The sequence below is a fragment of the Kogia breviceps genome, chromosome 11, assembly GCF_026419965.1.
Source record: "Kogia breviceps isolate mKogBre1 chromosome 11, mKogBre1 haplotype 1, whole genome shotgun sequence".
NCBI lineage: Eukaryota > Metazoa > Chordata > Mammalia > Artiodactyla > Physeteridae > Kogia > Kogia breviceps.
In genome coordinates, this window is record NC_081320.1 from 77,903,779 (window position 1) to 77,922,519 (window position 18,741).

The 18,741-nt window shown below is 36.1% G+C and overlaps 1 protein-coding gene across 11 annotated transcripts in view; it reads right to left on the reverse strand.

Annotated features, from left to right (window-relative positions):
* Positions 1-18,741, reverse strand: part of BIRC6 (baculoviral IAP repeat containing 6) — a 239,633-nt gene that overhangs the window by 11,414 nt on the left and 209,478 nt on the right. For all 11 annotated transcript variants that reach the window (XM_067007850.1, XM_067007847.1, XM_059078733.2 and 8 more), the window contains 3 exons: positions 16,956-17,117; positions 13,755-13,832; positions 6,804-6,992 (listed from right to left, as the gene is read on the reverse strand). In XM_067007850.1, the coding sequence (XP_066863951.1) occupies positions 6,804-6,992; positions 13,755-13,832; positions 16,956-17,117 (429 nt within the window). The remainder of the gene's footprint in view (positions 1-6,803; positions 6,993-13,754; positions 13,833-16,955; positions 17,118-18,741) is intronic.

The window sequence follows — 18,741 nt, forward strand, 5'->3', positions numbered from 1 at the left end:
CAGCAACGAACAGTGCTGGACACCCTATACCAACAAAGAGCAAGACAGGTCTACAGCCCCATCCATTAGCAGAGAGGCTGCCTAAAATCATAATAAGGCTACCAACATCCCCATACACACCACCAGACGTGGACCTGCCCACCAGAAAGACAAGATCCAGCCTCATCCACCAGAACAGAGGCACTAGTCCCCCCAACCAGGAAACCTGCTCAACCCACTGAACCAACCTCAGCCACTGGGGACAGCCACCAAAAACAGATAGAACTACGAGCCTGCAGCCTGAAAAAAGGAGACCCCAAACACAGTAAGACAAGCAAAATGAGAAGACAGAAAAACACACAGCAGATGAAGGAGCAAGATAAAAACACACCAGACCTAACAAATGAAGAGGTAATAGCCAGTCTACCTGAAAGAGAATTCAGAATAATGATAGTAAAGATGATTCAAAATCTTGGAAATAGAATAGACAAATTTCAAGAAACAGTTAACAAGGACCTAGAAGAAATAAAGAGGAAGCAAGTAACGATGAGCAACACAATAAATGAAATGAAAAATACTCTAGATGGGATCAATAGTAGAATAACTGAGGCAGAAGGACGGATAAGTGACCTGGAAGATAAAATAGTGGAAATAACTACTGCAGAGCAGAAGAAAGAAAAAAGAATGAAAAGAACTGAGGACAGTCTCAGAGATCTCTGGGACAACATTAAACGTACCAACATTCGAATCATAGGGGTCCCAGAAGAAGAAGAGAAAACGAAAGGGATTGAGAAAATATTTGAAGAGATTATAGTTGAAAACTTCCCTAATATAGGAAAGGAAATAGTCAATCAAGTCCAGGAAGCACAGAGAGTCCCATACAGGATAAACCCAAGGATAAACACGCCGAGACACATAATAATCAAACTGTCAAAAATTAAATACAAAGAAAACATATTAAAAGCAGCAAGGGAAAAACAACAAATAACACACAAGGGAATCCCCATAAGGCTAACATCTGATCTTTCAGCAGAAACTCTACAAGCCAGAAGGGAGTGGCAGGACATATTTAAAGTGATGAAGGAAAAAAAACCTACAACCAAGATTACTCTACCCAGCAAGGATCTCATTCAGATTTGATGGAGAAATTAAAACCTTTACAGACAAGCAAAAGCTGAGAGAGTTCAGCACCACCAAACCAGCTTTACAACAAATGCTAAAGGAACTTCTCTAAGCAAGAAAACATAAGAGAGGGAAAAGACCTACAAGAACAACCTGAAACAATTAAGTAAATGGTAATAGGAACACACATATCAATAATTACCTTAAATGTAAATGGATTAAATGCTCCCACCAAAAGACACAGACTGGCTGAATGGATACAAAAACAGGACCCATATATATGCTGTCTACAAGAGACCCACTTCAGACCTAGGGACACTTACAGGCTGTAAGTGAGGGGATGGAAAAAGATATTCCATGCAAATGGAAATCAGAAGAAAGCTGGAGTAGCAATTCTCATATCAGACAAAATAGACTTTAAAACAAAAACTATTACAAGAGACAAAGAAGGACACTACATAATGATCAAGGGATCGATCCATGAAGAAGATATAACAATTGTAAATATTTATGCACCCAACATAGGAGCACCTCAATACATAAGGCAAATATTAACAGCCATAAAAGGGGAAATCGACAGTAACACAATCATAGTAGGGGACTTTAACACCCCACTGTCACCAATGGACAGATCATCCAAAATGAAAATAAATAAGGAAACACAAGCTTTAAATGATACATTATACAAGATGGATTTACTTGATATTTATAGGACATTCCATCCAAAAACAACAGAATACACATTTTTCTCAAGTGCCCATGGAACATTCTCCAGGATAGATCATATCTTGGGTCACAAATCTAGCCTTGGCAAATTTAAGAAAACTGAAATCATATCAAGTATCTTTTCTGACCACAACGCTATGAGAATAGATATCAATTACAGGAAAAGATCTGTAAAAAATACAAACACATGGAGGCTAAACAATACACTACTTAATAACGAAGTGATTACTGAAGAAATCAAAGAGGAAATCAAAAAGTACTTAGAAACAAATGACAATGGAGACACGACGACCCAAAACCTATGGGATACAGCAAAAGCAGTTCTAAGAGGGAAGTTTATAGCAATACAATCATACCTTAAGAAACAGGAAGCATCTCGAATAAACAACCTAACTTTGCACCTAAAGCAATTAGAGAAGGAAGAACAAAAAAACCCCAAATTTAGCAGAAGGAAAGAAATCATAAAGATCAGATCAGAAATAAATGAAAAAGAAATGAAGGAAACAATAGCAAAGATCAATAAAAGTAAAAGCTGGTTCTTTGAGAAGATAAATAAAATTGATAAACCATTAGCCAGACTCATCAAGAAAAAAAGGGAGAAGACTCAAATCAATAGAATTAGAATGAAAAAGGAGAGGCAACAAAGGACACTGTAGAAATACAAAAGATCATGAGAGATTACTACAAGCAACTCTACGCCAATAAAATGGACAACCTGGAAGAAATGGACAAATTCTTAGAAATGCACAACCTGCCAAGACTGAACCAGGAAGAAATAGAAAATATGAACAGACCAATCACAAGCACTGAAATTGAAACTGTGATTCAAAATCTTCCAACAAACAAAAGCCCAGGACCAGATGGCTTCACAGGTGAATTCTATCAAACATTTAGAGAAGAGCTAACACCTATCCTTCTCAAACTCTTCCAAAAGATAGCAGAGGGAGGAACACTCCCAAACTCATTCTATGAGGCCACCATCACCCTGATACCAAAACCAGACAAAGACGTCACAAAGAAAGAAAACTACAGGCCAATATCACGGATGAATATAGATGCAAAAATCCTCAACAAAATACTAGCAAACAGAATCCAACAACACATTAAAAGGATCATACACCATGATCAAGTGGGGTTGATTCCAGGAATGCAAGGATTCTTCAATATACGCAAATCAATCAACGTGATACACCATATCAACAAACTGAAGGAGAAAAACCATAGGATCATCTCAATAGATGGAGAAAAAGCTTTTGACAAAATTCAACACCCATTTATGATAAAAACCCTGCAGAAAGTAGGCATAGAGGGAACCTTCCTCAACATAATAAAGGCCATATATGACAAACCCACAGCCAGCATTGTTCTCAATGGTGAAAAACTGAAACCATTTCCACTAAGATCAGGAACAAGACAAGGTTGCCCACTCTCACCACTCTTATTCAACCTAGTTTTGGAAGTTCTAGCCACAGCAATCACAGAAAATAAAGAAATAAAAGGAATCCAAATAGGAAAAGAAGAAGTAAAGCTGTCACTGTTTGCAGATGACATGATACTATACATAGAGAATACTAAGGATGCTACCAGAAAACTACTAGAACTAATCAATGAATTTGGTAAAGTAGCAGGGTACAAAATTAATGCACAGAAATCTCTGGCATTCTTATACACTAATGATGAAAAATCTGAGAGGGAAATTAAGAAAACACTCCCATTTATCATCGCAACAAAAAGAATAAAATATCTAGGAATAAACCTACCTAAGGAGACAAAAGACTTGTATGCAGAAAACTATAAGACATGGATGAAAGAAATTAAAGATGATACAAATAGGTGGAGAAATATACCATGTTCTTGGATTGGAAGAATCAACATTGTGAAAATGACTCTATTACCCAAAGCAATCTACAGATTCAATGCAATCCCTATCAAATTACCACTGGCATTTTTTACAGAACTAGAACAAAGAATTTCACAATTTGTATGGAAACACAAAAGACCCCGAATAGCCAAAGCAATCTTGAGAACAAAAAATGGAGCTGGAGGAATCAGGCTCCCTGACTTCAGACTATACTACAAGGCCACAGTAATCAAGACAGTATGGTACTGGCACAAAAACAGAAATATAGATCAATGGAACAGGATAGAAAGCCCAGAGATAAACCCACACACATGGTCACCTTATCTTTGATAAAGGAGGGAAGGAAACACAGTGGAGAAAAGACAGCCTCTTCAATAAGTGGTGCTGGGAAAACTGGACAGCTACCTGTAGAAGTATGAAATTAGAACACTCCCTAACACCATACACAAAAATAAACTCAAAATGGGTTAAAGACCTAAATGTAAGGTCAGACACTATCACACTCTTAGAGGAAAACATAGGCAGAACACTCTACGACATAAATCACAGCAAGATCCTTTTTGACCCATCTCCTAGAGAAATGGAAATAAAAACAAAAATAAACAAATGGGATCTAATGAAACTTAAAAGCTTTTGCACAGCAAAGGATACCATAAACAAGACCAAAAGACAACCCTCAGAATGGGAGAAAATATTTGCAAATGAAGCATCTGACAAAGGATTAATATCCAAAATTTATAAGCAACTCATGCAGCTCAATAACAAAAAAACAAACAACCCAATCCAAAAATGGGCAGAAGAACTAAACAGACATTTCTCCAAAGAAGATATACAGATTGCCAACAAACACATGAAAGAATGCTCAACATCATTAATCATTAGAGAAATGCAAATCAAAACTACAATGAGATATCATCTCACACCGGTCAGATTGGTCATCATCAAAAACTCTAGAAACAATAAATGCTGGAGAGGGTGTGGAGAAAAGGGAACACTCTTGCACTGCTGGTGGGAATGTAAACTGATACAGCCACTATGGAGAACAGTATGGAGGTTCCTTAAAAAACTACAAATACAACTACCATATGACCCAGCAATCCCACTACTGGGCATATACCCTGACAAAACCATAATTCAAAAAGTCATGTACCAAAATGTTTATTGCAGCTCTATTTACAATAGCCAGGACATGGAAGCAACCTAAGTGTCCATCGACAGATGAATGGATAAAGAAGATGTGGCACATATATACAATGGAATATTACTCAGCCATAAAAAGAAATGAAACTGAGTTATTTGTAATGAAGTGGATAGACCTGGAGTCTGTCATACAGAGTGAAGTAAGTCAGAAGGAGAAAAACAAATACCGTATGCTAACACATATATATGGAAACTAAAAAAAAAAAAAAAAAAATGTCATGAAGAGATTAGTGGTAGGACGGGAATAAAGACACAGACCTACTAGAGAATGGACTTGAGGATATGGGAAGGGGGAAGGGTAAGCTGTGACGATGTGAGAGAGTGGCAGGGACATATACACACTACCAAATGTAAATTAGATAGCTAGTGGGAAGCTGCCGCATAGCACAGGGAGATCACCTCTGTGCTTTGTGACCACCTAGAGGGGTGGGATAGGGAGGGTGAGAGGGAGGGTGACGCAAGAGGGAAGAGATATGGGAACATATGTATATGTATAACTGATTCACTTTGTTGTAAAGGAAAAACTAACACACTATTGTAAAACAGTTATACTCAAATAAAAATGTTTAAAAAAAAAGAATGAAGTCCCACGTGGTTAGGGTTTTGGGTTTAGACCATGGTGCTTTTACTGAGAGAAGAAAGGAAGGAAGAATCAAGAGTGCAGTTTTGCAGTGTTAAGTTTGAGGCGGTTTTTATACATTCTAGTAGACTTGTCACGTAGTTTACATATCTGGATACATTATTTCAGTCTTAAGGGCACTAAGAAATTAATTTATGATACAAATAGGAGGAGTATAAGTTTATCAAGGGCAGGAACTGACTTTCATTTTTCCTTGAGTTCAGAGTACCTTAGTGCAGTGCCTAGTAACAGCTGATATTCCACACGGGTGCCAAACGAATTACTTAATGTACGTAACCCAAACTTGAAAAGGAACAGAAAATTATGCTTAAGAGTACAAAAAAATGCATGTTTGTATTTCCTGTAATATTAGGAAATTACCCACAGCCTTGAATACAAGCCTTTGCAAAAGTAAAATACCCAACTATGTCATTCAAAGTGCAAATTCATTTAGTAATAACAAAAGGAAGAAACGTTTTTACATTCCTTCAGAGTATATTCATCGATACTACTTAATGAGGAGAGTTTCGCGTATGATGCTACATAGAGTTCACACATAATATTTGCTTAACTGTATTAAAGATCAATTTTCTATCAGGTAAATATGCCAATTCTTCCTCTAAAGTGTTGTGTTTCTAGCACAACCTAAGAAACTGATGATCAAGGGAAACAATTTAGGAAAGAAAAATGTTTCATGACAGAGTTAAAGGAAGATGTGATGAAGTAATCTTATGTGACAAGTGAAAAATAAAATCATATTTTAGGCAGACTAAGGAGAGATAACTAAGTACAGGAAAAGAGCCACACTTCAGGATGTGGTAAAATGAAAGCACGTTGACAGTATCAAGACTGCTTTAAGAAACTAAGTTCAACTTTTCCTAAAGAAAAGAAAATGTCTTTTTCTTCAATTTCACACACAGATATTAGTATAAGGGCAAAGTTTCTATTTGCAAGACAATCAGAAAGTATCTTAATCTCTAATAAAAAGAATATTTTTATGAAGAATATTTTAGTAACATATTCTAGCATATACTAACATAATAACTAGCACAGTATGCTAGTAGAACGGTAGCCATGAAAAATAAAGAATTAATAAAACTGTCCAAAAATATAGTCAGATGCCTTTTAGGAAGTAAATGGTTTAAAAAATTCATCTGTACTATATTATTACTGATTTTTCATAACTAAAAACAAGAGTAAACTTTAGTATACCACAGATATAAAGGGAAGTATAATACCTAAACTATATTCTATTATGTCTTTAATAAAGTATTTCATTAATTTTATTAAACATACCTCTTTAAAACATGGTGAAGGGTTTCTGATTTGTTCTAGCATTGCCCACTTAACTGTTGCTTGTCGAATGTTTCCATCATATTCTCGAGAACTCTGTGTGCCACTGGGAGTGCCTCTAGACCGTTCATATCCTGGTTCATTAAAATAAGGCTCAGCTACTAATATAAGGGACTGAACAGACACCAACACCTGAGGACCAAAGAAATAAAGAATAGTTATGATAGGACATTTTTACTACCAGTAAACTAATACCTTGCTTTATCAACTAGGAGTGCCTTTAATATGTGCTTCCACATAATTTTATCACCATAAAATTGATGTCAATAATTGACACTGAAATACTTATTAGAGCAAAATTAAAATAGGTACAGTAGAATCTTATATAATATATATATATGTGTTTTATATTCTTGAATCCTCGAAAAAGAAAAATAGGTATGCAGATCCTATTTCCTGAAACTACTAAAAAAAACACTTGCTTATAAACATCCCATACCAATTTAGACATCATTTTGCTCGAACTGTCCTTACTCTTAAAGGGCATAAAGCTAACAATACTCACTTGTAAGGAAAACTACACATGACACAGTCTTTACTTTCATTCCAAGGAAAATTTACTTTCATGGTATCACAAAAATATTACCAGAAGCTTTCAATGGCAAGATGACACGGCTCTAAGACCACCTCTGACGCCCTACATACATACCAGAAGGTTTGTTTCTCTAGATATAACCAATATTGAGAGTTCACTCTTAGTTAATATAGTACTGCTTGCTAATATACTTATATAACTGGCTAATATGACATCTTTGGAGGCAGGAAAATATTAGCTATCATCTGCTCACTTCATAAATGAAAAACAATTAGCAGCAGTTGTGTTTTCATTAGGAAAGATGATTAAACAACATCAAGGATATGCACCTTAGAAGTCAAGGGATATATTTTCTTAAAAAATTTAAAAAATGGAAAACTTGAACCTGAAATATATGACCTATGAATACACAAAGTTAAATATGACCTGAAGAAATAACCATGTTACTGAGGCCAAGGTCAACTACAGAAAAAAACATTAACCTGTATAATTCTGAGGCAAAGATCTCATAAATTTTAAACATACTGAAACTAAATATATCACTAAATGAAAGTGATTTCCCTTGGCTATATGCTTTCCTCCAATTCAAATCTGACACTTCTGAAATAATCTTCCAGGGCATATTTATTAGTTTCTTTCCTTTTCCCTTTTAAATAATCTTCCTCTATATGAGTAGGGTATATTCCCATTATCTACAAAGGCAGAGAAAGAAATTTTGTAACATAGGATTCAGTTACTTACTTAACCTCAACTCCTTTGAGACAAAATATAGTTTTATAAATCTCAAGCAGCTGGAGATTTAATTTACAAACTACTTCAGATTCATAACACATCTGGTTTTTAAAAAGAGCTAAACTATATACAGGAAATGAAAAATAGATGCTTTGTTTATAGAACAAAGAAAACTACATTTGAGAAATAAATTCGAGTTTAATATTGTTTGCTAAAAAAATTGAACTATAACATCTGCATTTGATAACAAATAAATTAGCAGAGATCGATATTTCTTGGAATTAAATTCAAAGAATAATTTATAACACGTGCTCTTTTCTCACCGGGTGACATTATTATTTACTTTTTATGGGCATCTTCTATTTACTTTTTAAACAATTACCTTTTAGGAAATATATAAATGCCACTTTATTTTTCTTTGGTGAACTCAGCTATTTAGGAGTCAAAATATTCATTTTATGGAATTTCTGGAGCCTTGAATTATCTGACCTACTTACTCATTTTATTTCACATCACACTTTATTGTGGCCCATAAAACACTCCCATGAAAAACCAGTAAGTAAATCCTTGGGAAGAGAATTTCTTTTTTAAAAGGATTTGATTTTCAATATTCTAAATTAATAGGATTTATCTAACTCTAAGAAACACTATATTTTGAAGTCAGAGAGACCAAGGTAGGCAGAATAACTTTATCCCCTCAGAATCTATTTTTTGGTCTTCTGTAAATAGAAATAATACCTACTTACATTCTAGGATGACTGTGAGAATTAAATAAGGGGTTGAGGGGTATAAACAGTAGGGTTCATATGTGTAATTAATACACAATAGCTATTCTTTCGTGGAGTGAAAATGACAGCATACATCCAGAACATAGCAAAATGCAAAACAAAATCACTTGTACTCTAAAAACAATATATTTTAACTTATGTAATAGGGATATGCAAAAAAACAGTCAGCATGAGTTCCATTTTGATCAACAAAACTTAATTAAAAGAGCTCCCTGGATCAAACCAAAAAACAAACAAACCAAAAAAACCCAATATTCATCATAGCCACATCTGGCTAAAGTGTTTTCCTAGAATGAGTTGAAAATGAGTTGGTAATTAACAGAAAAATATCTATTATGTACCATAATATACTATATATATAAGTTATACTTAGTAATAAACAGAATATATTTTCATTCCATAGTGTAAGTTCACCGATTCTTAGTCAGTTCTTTGACATTTTCATAAAGTCAAGAGTCAAAAAAGCTTTTATTCATAGGCTGAATTTACAGTCCCTCTCCTCTTTAGCTTTATGTTAGCATCCACAAAACGGCAAGTTGTTCTCATTATAATTTATTCAGAGGCTGACTAAATCAAGAACAATATAACAGCTTCCTTTCACTGTCTGTGTCAAACAAAAATTTTAAGCCTACCAGGCCATAAGCAGTCAGCAATCTTGCCTCCTATGAATGCCTTTATTTTCAATTTATAACTTATCAGAAGATTTAATTCTTTGACCTGGTCTGGTATATGTTAAAAATTTTTATTATAGATATTTCAAACACAGGAAAGTACAGAATATACAATCCAAAATATTAATTTGCAATAAGAAACTATGTTATACAAACTAATAACTTGTTTAGGGTAATGGAAAGAAACAGTCTTAGTTAAAAATGCTTTTAGCCTTTCAAAACAGTAAGTATCCTCCTCTATGGAAAATTATGCTGCTATTGAGTAGAACTATAAGCAGTGGCTGATTTCCAGAACTTTCCATTTTAAGAAAAATGATAGTATTTATATATTATTATATTATAAATATATTTATAAATGGCCGATTATATGACATTAAATATGTTTAACTCCTCTTGCATATGACATCTTTATTAACATCCAACTGGAACAAACTATTCATAAGGCATTAATATGTATTTTAGGTAGATTATAGTAACATTAAAAACCAGCCACATATGGGAATTCCCTGGTGGCAGAGTGATTAAGAATCCGTCTGCCAATGCAGGGGACACGGGTGAGCACCCTGGTCCAGGAAGTTCCCACATGCCGCGGAGCAACTAAGCCCGTGCACCACAACTACTGAGCCTGCACTCTAGAGCTCACGAGCCACAACTACTGAGCCTGTGTGCCACGACTACTGAAGCCCGCGTGCCTAGAGCCTGTGTTCCGCAACAAGAGAAGCCACCGCAGTGAGAAGCCTGTGCACCGCAACGAAGAGTACCTCCCGCTCGCCACAACTAGTGAAAGCCCGTGCGCAGCAAAAAAGATCCCACGCAGCCGAGAATAAATAAATTTTAAAAGTAAAGAAATTAAGTAATTTTTCCTAAGGCTCTGTAGTCTGCCTCTGAAGAAAGAATCTAACAGACAGCAAAGGGCAATGTGTTCCTGCCTAGATGCATTTGTTACTAGTATGATGTTTATAAAGCAGTGTAACACACACAAAAATACAGGCCAATATTTCTTAGAAATATGGATACCAAAACCCTTAAGAAAAATACTAGCAAACTGGGACTTCCCTGGCGGTCCAGTGGTTAGGACTCGGCACTTTCACTGCCTGGGCCAGGGTTCAATCCCTGGTTGGGGAACTAAGATCCTGAAAGCTGCTCAGCATGGTATATATATATATATATATATATATATATATATATATATATATATATACACACACACACACACACACACACACACACACACACGCACACACACAAGCAAACAATCCAGTTACATACAAAAAGAATTATACACCATGACCAACTGAGCTTTATCCCAGGAAAGCAAAGTTGGTTTATATCAAAAAATTAATACATCATATTAATAGAATAAAAAATAAGAATAATACAATCATTTCAACAGATGCAGAAAAAGCATTTGACAAAATCCAACATCTGTTCATGTTGAAAATACTCAAGAAACTAGTAGAGGGGAATGTCCTCAACATGATGAAGGGAATTTATGAAAAATCCACAGCTATTATCACACTCAATGGGGAAAGACTGAAAGTTTCCCCCTAAGATCTGGAGAAAACAAGGCGGTGATTCACTCTTGCCACAGAAAAGATATAGCCTCTCTTGTTCTTGCTCAAGTCAATTTTGTCACAGATTTGGAAATCTATATTCAGTAAATGATCTAAAATGTAGAGAAAGTCATATAATAATGGTATTATTTGTAAAACTAAAATAATAAAAGTAAAATATTTAGTCAACAGTGGTGAAATAGTTCAATTATACTATATGAACTCAAAAGATTATTACATAGCATTTGCAAATTATAAAACTGTAAACTGGGAAGATGGATATGCTCTAATGTTAGGTGAACAAAGCAATATACAAATAATTATCTACTATGTTAATTATGACTATGTAAACTATGTATATGAAAAAAAACCCTCAAGGGAAAATACAGAAAAGATCATACTTATGTGTAGTAAGTTTTCAAAGTTGTAAAATTTAAACACTTCAGAATAAGTTTCTTTATTTCACAGGATTTTTGGTATATATTAGACATACAGATAATATAAAAGTTAAAAGCAAATCCAATTTTAAACTAAAAAACGTTGAAAACTGTAAATTTATTTTTAAAACTACATAAATCCAACAAACATTTCAAAAATTGATTCAACTTCGCAGTAAGTCTAATTTACTTCATGAAAAACCAGATATCTCTGAGTTTCCTTTCAGAGTAAAACTCATCATAAAAATAGTTTCTGTTGGGCTTCCCTGGTGGCGCAGTGGTTGAGAGTCCGCCTGCCGATGCAGGGGACACGGGTTCGTGCCCTGGTCTGGGAAGATCCCACATGCCGCGGAGCGGCTGGGCCCGTGAGCCATGGCCGCTGAGCCTGCGCATCCGGAGCCTGTGCTCCACAAAGGGAGAGGCCACAAAAGTGAGAGGCCAGCATACCGCAAAAAAAAAAAAAAAGTTTCTGTTGACAAGAGTAACGTACATGTAGAAAAATATTTTAAGGTTTTTGAACTAGAATTGACAATCATTTCTAGTTTTTTTAATTGAAGTATAGTTGATTTACAATGTTGTGTTAGTTTCTGGTGTACAGCAAAGTAAATACATATATTCTTTTCATACTCTTTTCCATTATAGGTTATTTCAAGATATTGAATATAGATCCCTGTGCTATACAGTAGGACCTTCTTGTTTATTTTATATATAGTAGCCTATAGCTGCTAATCCCAAACTCCTAATTTATCCCTCCCGCTACATAATCATTTCTGAAATGAAGAAGTATTATAGTTACTTGGAGGAACATTCTAGTAACTTCCTTAGTTACTCTGCATGAATCATATAACCTCTGTTTTTCTTGAGTCTCCATATTAGCACAAAGGAAAAACTTATATTACAGTACTATTTAATTCATGGGGCTGCTTCAAGGTCTTTTCAGAGAACCTAAAAAAGTCACATCCTAAAGAACGATTTTTCATATCTCTTTTACCTCATTCAAATGTAGGAAAAGAATCCTTTCAAGGTAGGTCAACTTTAACAGGCTTACCTGGGGATAATTTATGGTGGTCTTTCTTAAACACTAAACTGCAAATGTGAGTTTAAAGTATTATGCAGGAACAGTGATTTATTTCTGTTTCCCCAATGATCAAGCAACAAAGTTAATTCCTATTATTAATATGTCTGTCTCTTTGCTGGAATTCTGAACTATTAAGATAAAGCATCAGCAAAAAAAATTTGATGGGATACTATATGACATTTTATTTTATGTACTCAAATAGCTTGTGAAAATTAACTTAAAAAATTCAAGACTATGAAACATGTGTGTTAAGTGCTCTGCAAAATAAGAATGGCAAATCTCAAGCTTTATGAATTCCAGGACAGTACTTCTAAACCTCAGATGAGAACCATTATTTTTTTTATTTTTAAATTTATTTATTTATTTTATTTTTGGCTGTGTTGGGTCTTCATTGTTGCATGCGGGCTTTCTCTAGTTGCAGCAAGCGGGGGCTATTCTTCATTGCGGTGGGAGGGCTTCTGATTGTGATGGCTTCTCTTGTTGCAGAGCATGGGCTCTAGGAGCGCGCGCTCAGCAGTTGTGGCCCACAGGCTCTAGAGCACAGGCTCAGTAGTTGTGGCGTACAGGCTTAGTTGCTCCACAGCACGTGGGATTTTCCTGGACCAGGGGTCGAACCCGTGTCATCTGCACTGGCAGGTGGATTCTTAACCACTGTGCCACCAGGGAAGCACCGAGTCCCATTATTAACTAGATTACAGAAGAACCATATCATGTGTGGAGAGATATGTAACACTAGTAGTTATTAAATTCTATTCACCTGAGTTTGAGCCTTATAGTGACTGGGAGATGGAAGAGGCTAATCTGTCTGGCCTGATCTTGTTGCACCAGAGTGTACTTTAAGGCAAGTTAGGGATTTTTTAAAAGGGAATTTTGACAAAATGAAAATTCTAATGTCCTAACTTAAGATTCTAAACTCAAAATGAGCTATAACTCCAGTGTACTAACTGCTCACCTATAAGCTATTTAATATGTACTTCCTATCAATCTAGCTTTTTATTTTTTATGGTTTACTATGTTTATTCTTGGTCGCTAAAAAAAATTTTCTTAAACCAAGATGGTTCCTTATTTTCTAAGTGAAACTGTAAGAGAAATTTGTTTACTTGCAAAAAGCTTGAGGTCTGAGGATTCCACTTCTCTTCTGGTCTTCCATGCCATGTATTTAAGATGCTTAAACAAACCTGAGGAAGAAGGGGGAAAAGTATAAACAGAATTGAAAGGAGTGCTTTTTAAAAGTAACCTGCCAGAACTAGAAATAAAATTGAAATGTTATTATGTCAAAGTATCTCAGTTTTATGTCCCCCCAGAAAACCCTAAGGGTTGGTCTGTTAAAACAAATTGGTATCTTCAAATGTGATCCAAATCTGTGCGGCATTACAATTTCTTCATAATGAAAAATGAGTTAGCAGCTATTACACATTAATATAGTTAACATATTTTTTAATGAAAAATAACTATTTTCCAAACAACAACAAAAATTTTTGGTGAGGAAAAGTGGTATTGTTTTACATGTAAGAAAATCTTTCAAAATTCCGTAAATTTTGAAAATGGGTTATAGCTTAATAGAAGAGATCTTGATTTCATACCTGCCTCTACATTCAATATGTTGTTATATATTGCTTTGGTTGAAATGTATGAATAAAATCTGGCCTCACGCAAACATGAAGTGGGAAAGGGGAGGACCCTGCAGATTCCCTGAAGGGTCTTGAGGATCCCGAGAGTTCCTCGGAACAAATTTGAAGACACATTAGTTATTTGTTCACTCAAAGAGCAAGAATGAACTCAAAGCATCTGCCAAACACAGGTCAACAGTCACTCTGGGAAAAAGAGAACCAGGGACATGTTATCTGTACTTGTAAACTAATAATTTCATGTAATGGGCAACAGATTTGGAAAATAAGTGGTCCTTAAAAAAGCAGAGAAGTCCATCTCCTTGCTATTCTTTTAATGCTCTATGAAAACAATAATGCAAAATACATCAATTTGTTTAGTAAATAAATTCATTAATAATTTTAAAAGACTTGTATCTGAACAGTTTTGTGAATTATCGTTTGAAGCACTATCAGACATACCATCCCACCTGGTTTTTAGAGCATCCCTGTGACTACCAATGGCAGGGATCTCCTCCCTAACTACAGATCTAGATCCCAAGGTTAAATGTTAGTCCCAATGTATAACAGAACAGACTATACAATTCAGGGTACTGGAATCTCAAACCCTAAACCTCTTCCTTATACCAGTAAGTCTTCAGGAAGTAATTTCTAGTTTTTAAAAAATTTATTTATTTATTTATTTTTGGCTGCATTGGGTCTTCGTTGTTGCACGTGGGCTTTCTCTAGTTGTGGCGAGTGGGGGAGGGGCTACTCTTTGTTGTGCACAGGCTTCTTACTGAGGTGGCTTCTCTTGTTGCAGAGCACGGACTCCAGGTGCATGGGTTTCAGCAGTTGTGGCATGTGGGCTCAGTAGTTGTGGCTTGTGGGATCTAGAGCGCAGGCTCAGTAGTTGTGGTGCACAGGCTTAGTTGTTCCGCGGCATGTGGGATCTTTCCAGACCAGGGCTTGAACCCAGGTCCACTGAACTGGCAGGAGGATTCTTAACCACTGTGCCACCAGGGAAGTCCAAGGAAGTAATTTCTTAAATAATTCTTAACATCTACACTTAAACTCTATTCAAGTTCCAGACTCTCTCTTGAATAAAGTCAACATTGCTACTTTGTCTACTTTGCTCAGTTATAAAAGACCAGTTCTTTGATTTCCCTAACAAAGTAAGGTTTGTTTTTTTTTAATTACTTAATTTATTTTTGGCCACACTGAGTATTTGCTGCTGCACGTGGGCTTTCTCTAGTTGCGGCAAGCGGGGGCCACTCTTTGTTGTGGTGCGCGGGCTTCTCATTGCGGTGCCCTCTCTTGTTGCGGAGCACGGGCTCTAGGCGTGCAGGCTTCAGTAGTTGTGGCGCACAGGCTTAGTTGCTGTGTGGCATGTGGGATCTTCCCAGACCAGGGATTGAACCTCTGTCCCCTGCACTGGCGGGCAGATTCTTATCCACTGCGCCAACAGGGAAGCCCCAAAGTAAGGTTTACCTCTGGTTAAGTATCCTACAATAAACCCAGAAAATGAATTCCAATTTTGTGATTTGAGCTTATGGTGAAGACAAAATGATAACTTGTAAGCACAGATCAGAGGCAGGCTGCACCTTTTAAAAATAGGAAGACGGGGCTTCCCTGGTGGCGCAGTGGTTGAGAATCTGCCTGCCAATGCAGGGGACACAGGTTCAAGCCCTGGTCTGGGAGGATCCCACATGCCGCAGAGCAGCTAGGCCCGTGAGCCACAACTACTGAGCCTGCACGTCTGGATCTTGTGCTCCGCAACAAGAGAGGCCATGACAGTGAGAGGCCCACACACAGCGATGAAGAGTGGCCCCCGCTTGCCGCAACTAGAGAAAGCCCTTGCACGAAAACGAAGACCCAACACAGCCAAAAATAAATTAATTAATTAATTAAAAAATAAAATAAAAAATAAAAATAGGAAGACAAAACCAAGGGGAAACTTGGGCCATCTTTAATAAACTAGTCAACTTCAAGCGTCTATTATTCTCACATCATCAAAGTGTCTGCTTATGAAATCGAGAAATTTCTTCCGACCTTCTAGTAATTTTTAAACATTGAATACTCTCAGCATGGAATTTACTATTGAAATTTCATCAAACTGTCCAAAATTACTTTGAAAGGTGATGATTTTTCTTTTAAATCTAATTTTTAAAGGTTTATTACCATATGAAATGATTTTTATTATACCTCTTCATCAACTTTTTTGTGGAGACAGGAACGCATCTTCCTACTTACAAGAAAATATAAAACATTTTAACACAAATTAAACTTTAAAAATAATTTCACAATGGTACCTATCATACAAAACACGGATAGTATCTTCAGGCACTTGTGAAAAGATAACTGGAATTGAAGATACAGAAAGTAAAGAAAGGTGAATGGCAAAGACAGGCACCTGGCTCTTATCTTCTGAGTGGAGATAGCTCTCAATTGGCCAAGGAATGTGTTGAATAAGTTAGTCCCTCACAATAACCCCTTAAGACTATAAGTGCTTTGTAATACTGTTGTGTTTCTGCCATTTTTGGTTCCTTCTCTCTCATTCCTCAGGCTAATCTTTGCATACAGGGAAAAGAAACACAAAGAAACTCGTGTACTTTTGAAAAGAAGATAACTAAAACAAAATTTCTGTTCAAATTACAAAGAACCTTTGGGTTACAATACTTTGGCATTAGAAACAAAAGACTGCAATTACATTACCTTGCCATCATTATAAAGGTTTGGATTGAATCGCACACTATGACCACCAGTCGTCTCTAGATTCACAAGAGGAGGTGAACTGGGATAATCTTGAGGAAAATAGACATCAAACTCAAAGCAGCCATTTGCATAAGGAGTGTCTGCTGGACCAGTTATCAGAACCTAGTATGCGCATACAAACACAAAAGCCTATGTTACTATTCCTAAATGCTCCTATTTAGAAAAACAATTCAACATGAAATAAGAACAAACTTCTTACATCCTATATACATGTCTACCAAAATGTGTTAAAAATGGAGTTAAAAGTTAAAAACATACACAGGACTAGGAAACGGTTTTAAATTACAATTAAAGTGATTTGGTTTTGGTGAAAATGGGCTTTTAAAAGAGAGATGCCCATTGGCAGCAGGAAAGCTTACCTTAACAGCAAATACCTTTTAAAATATTAAGTTACTTTTTTTCTAAGAGCTTTCCTTCATGATCTCTACATTACTGTCAACAATTTGAGATTCTAGGTATATTCATTATCATATCTCAAAGGTATGAGAGTAACTTTCTGCTTCAAATCTTCAAGTTAATGTTTTAATAGCTTACTTTAAAAAAAAATAAATTAACATTTAAAAAATAAATTTATTTATTTTATTTATTTATTTATTTTTGGCTGCACTGGGTCTTCATTGCTGCGCACGGACGTTCTCCAGTTGAGGCGAGCAGGGGCTACTCTTCATTGCGGTGGCTTCTCTTGATGCAGAGCATGGGCTCTAGGCACGTGGGCTTTAGTAGTTGTGGCACATAGGCCCAGTAGTTGGGCTCGCAGGCTCTAGAGCATAGGCCCAGTAGTTGTGGAGCACAGGCTTATCTGCTCCACGGCATGTGGGATCTTCCCGGACCAGAGCTCGAACCTGTGTCCCCTGCATTGGCAGGTAGATTCTCAGCCACTGCGCCACCAAGGAAATCCAAGAAATAGCTTACTTTTAAATATTTTCTTCTGGGATAATGAGACAAGTAGATAACAGGAATAAATGTTTTCATGTAACAACTTATGATAAAAGGGTTCTGAGAGAACAGTAGGTGTGATGTTTCCCTTAGGGTTACTGGTAGTCCAAAAAATAGCAGAGAACCCAACAGTGAGTGTCAGAATTATTTAATGAATTATGTTTGAGTCAATCAACAGATATTTAGTGTACAAGACATGAGCAGCAAAGCCTCGGGTCCTGAACAGCTGCGCGTGGAGGCAAGTGGTACTAGAGTCCCATTCTGTGACAACTCTGATTTACATTTTGGGGCTGCAACTTGGGATCCTTTATGTGAGGTACAGCCTAATGCTTAACAGTCACAAGTTTGAACCTGTGTGGTCCATTTAGCAATAAAATACTTCCCTAGGCAATCATACAATAATCAGCTCTACTGTTTGTAACAAGGAAAAGTGTGGTCAATAGGCAAGGTCTATGAGATTTCTACTGAAAAATTATCCAAAAGAGCAAAACAAAAAAGCAAACAAGCAAAAAACCTTATTCAAATCAAAGGGTCAATAGTTTTAGCTGTGTATCTAAGTAAGACACAATATTTAATCCATGAACTAAAGTAAGTAAAGAAATGTTCCTCCCACCCCAGGTATCAAATTTTTAAAAATTACTAGCTGCAGCGTCTCTTGGAATTTAAGGCCAGATCACCACAGTGTTAAAACATAAAGCTGCTGGCTTTATTTATTATTGTACTACCATTACTTAAATCATATGAGTCTGTAAATACATAAATTTCCTAGAAAAGAAAAAAAGAGAAAATA